This window comes from Olea europaea, chromosome 20, assembly GCF_002742605.1.
Source record: "Olea europaea var. sylvestris chromosome 20, O_europaea_v1, whole genome shotgun sequence".
In the NCBI taxonomy this organism is placed as follows: domain Eukaryota; kingdom Viridiplantae; phylum Streptophyta; class Magnoliopsida; order Lamiales; family Oleaceae; genus Olea; species Olea europaea.
In genome coordinates this window covers 11,730-14,312 of record NC_036256.1, presented here as the reverse complement: position 1 = coordinate 14,312, position 2,583 = coordinate 11,730, and the positions used below count along the sequence as shown (strand labels likewise).

General features: G+C 42.0%; 1 protein-coding gene and 1 pseudogene across 1 annotated transcript; one reads left to right on the top strand and one right to left on the bottom strand.

Moving 5' to 3' along the window:
* The first annotated feature begins 30 nt into the window (after positions 1-30).
* On the top strand, positions 31-1,341 carry LOC111369285 (probable methyltransferase At1g27930). The gene has a single exon (XM_022990735.1). The coding sequence runs from the start codon at positions 166-168 to the stop codon at positions 997-999; it is 834 nt and encodes a 277-aa protein (XP_022846503.1). The 5' UTR covers positions 31-165; the 3' UTR covers positions 1,000-1,341.
* Positions 1,342-1,588: 247 nt separating this feature from the next.
* Positions 1,589-2,583, bottom strand: part of LOC111369261 — a 9,748-nt pseudogene continuing 8,753 nt past the window's right edge.

Sequence of the window (2,583 nt, the reverse complement as noted above, 5' to 3'; positions counted from 1 at the left end):
GACAGACCTTCCTAGGAAATAGGAATTTCGTCCTCTTCAAGTCTCCTAGTCTCTCTGTTCTTCTAATTAAACTCAAACACTGCTATATAATCCAGACCTCCCTATATTGGATTCACTTTTCCTTTCATTTCTCAGATTCTAGTTTAGTACGCAGGAACTTAGATCATGCAGAAAAGGTTTAAGCCGGAAAATCCATGGTTTCTTGGAATGGCTATGGTGGGATTGATCAGTGGTGCGTTGATTATTGCTTCATTTTTAAGAGGAAATGGTTCTCCTACAGTATTTTGTAACGGTGGTCCACGGCGCCCAGCCACCGCCGGGGACGTGACGGAGCTCCAGCTAGAAGCCATTCTCCATTACGCAACGTCGAAAGTGACTCCACAGCAAAACATTCATGAGATCAGACTCTCTTACGACGTTCTCAGATCTCTTTCTCCATGCACTTTCCTCGTGTTCGGACTCGGTCACGATTCTCTCATGTGGGCCTCTTTCAACCCTCGTGGAACCACCTTATTCCTCGAGGAGGATCCCAAGTGGGTCCAGACCGTGCTCAAAGACGCCCCCGGGCTCCGAGCGAACACCGTCAACTACCGCACCAAACTCTCCGACGCCGACGATCTCCTCTCACACTACCGCAAAGAACCGGACTGTTCGTCGACTAAATCCTTCATCCGCGGGAATAGCAATTGTCAATTAGCACTGAATATGCTACAAGACGAGGTGTACGATAAAGAATGGGACATTATAATGATCGACGCGCCGCGTGGGTATTTCCCGGATGCGCCGGGGAGGATGGCGGCGATTTACTCAGCAGCCGTCATGGCGAGGAATCGAAAAAGTCCCGGCGTGACCCACGTGTACTTGCATGACGTTGACCGCAAGGTAGAGAAAATGTACGCAGAAGCCTTCTTATGTAAGAAGAATCTGGTGAAGGCTGTGGGGAGGCTATGGCATTTCAAGATTCCACCAGCTAGTAACATGGACACTGAATTTTGCTAGAGTGTGCCTCCAGTGCTCAGTTTATCTGTGGATTATTACTTTCCTTATTGACAGCCACACATTTTTCCCCCTCAATTTATTACAGGTTATTGTAATTCATAAATTGTGATCAATCAAATACTGCAAAGTCCCTGTGATTAGAATTGGACCATAAAGGAACTCCGATCTATACCAGCACCATAATATCAGATTGGGGAGGAAGATCAGAAAAAAATATCTATTCTAGTTCTATTTCTCAGTATTGTTTAATGTAATACTTAATATTGCCTTTTCTTGTACGCATCCCAACAAGTAGCTATATTTAAAATTAAATATATTGTTAAAAAATTAATCTTGCAATAATTTTGGGCTAATATAATGTTTGCTGTATGCTTGATGTGCAAGATTTAGAGCAGGGTTGGATTTTCTGGGGTATGCAAGATTAAAGAGTATAATGAATAAGAATTTAGCTTTTTTGTTCTTTAATAGTCAGTCGTAAAAGTACCATTAGTGCTTAATTGTAATAGATGATAACCAGGCTTAGCATCAGAATGTTCTGCTTTTAGTTTACAGAAAAATTACAAGATCTGAGAAGAAAAATCTTCATCGTTCAGTACTTTGATATAGAACAGTGCACTTTAATCAATTATGCAGAAGGTGGTGCAGTGTCGAATGAGTTCTTCCTTACTAAGAGGCAAGTGATCTTCGCAGGTTCAGAGTGCATATTATCAACCGTGCACAAGACAAAATCAGGCCGATGAAGTGCAAGTGTGAGCCGGTTTTTCCCAACATCCAATCCAGTTGCATCGAGAAGAACATGCCAAGAATTTCTATGTGCTTCTGAAATCCAATGCATGGTGGAACGGGCTTCATTCACGGAAGCAGGGTAAGCAAAAAGCCCTTTTGGACTGTATTTGCATTTTCTTCTGAAGTATTGGCTAAGCTGTGATCCTTTGATCCTTAAATCCAACCAAGTTTCTGGTGCTGCAATAACCTTTGAATCCTTATTCTGCACGAATTCCCTTACACAATCATACTCTTCTCCAAGAATTGTCAAATAATAGTTTCCTCTGAAGAAGGGATAAGATTCACCAATCATCATCATGGCTTCCTTACTAGTATGTGTAAAAAGCACCAAGTAATCCTCTTCTGTCAATCCACAATTCTGCAAGGCTCGATTTCGCACCTGTATTTCTGGGATGGAAATGAAATTCCCCTGGGAAGACGTTTTCTTAGCAAGGATATCAAGTAATTTGGAAGGCTTCAATTGAATTTTGCCCATATCTGAAGGAGTACCACTACCAAAAGAAGGCGAAGATGACTCCCTAATGGAAATCCTCGGGGATTTTCTTCTGTCATCAGCCGTGGATTCCGATGATTCATCATTGACACATAGACTATATAAATCTATCTTGTCTCCTTCAACAAGGCCATTGCAATATTCCGGATACTTTGCAAAAACATACTGCTGTACATATCGCCTTTCACTAGGTGTAATGGGGCCTGACCATCTCAGATCAAGACCATGAAGTGTCGATATGGCTTCTGCAACCAAGTGAGCTGGAATCACAGTATTTGCTTTCTGTTACTCATTCAAGAAAAAAA

Coding starts and splice junctions, on each gene's coding strand:
- LOC111369285 (XM_022990735.1), top strand. CDS start 166: ATGCAGAAAAGGTTTAAGCCGGAAAATCCATGGTTTCTTGGAATGGCT.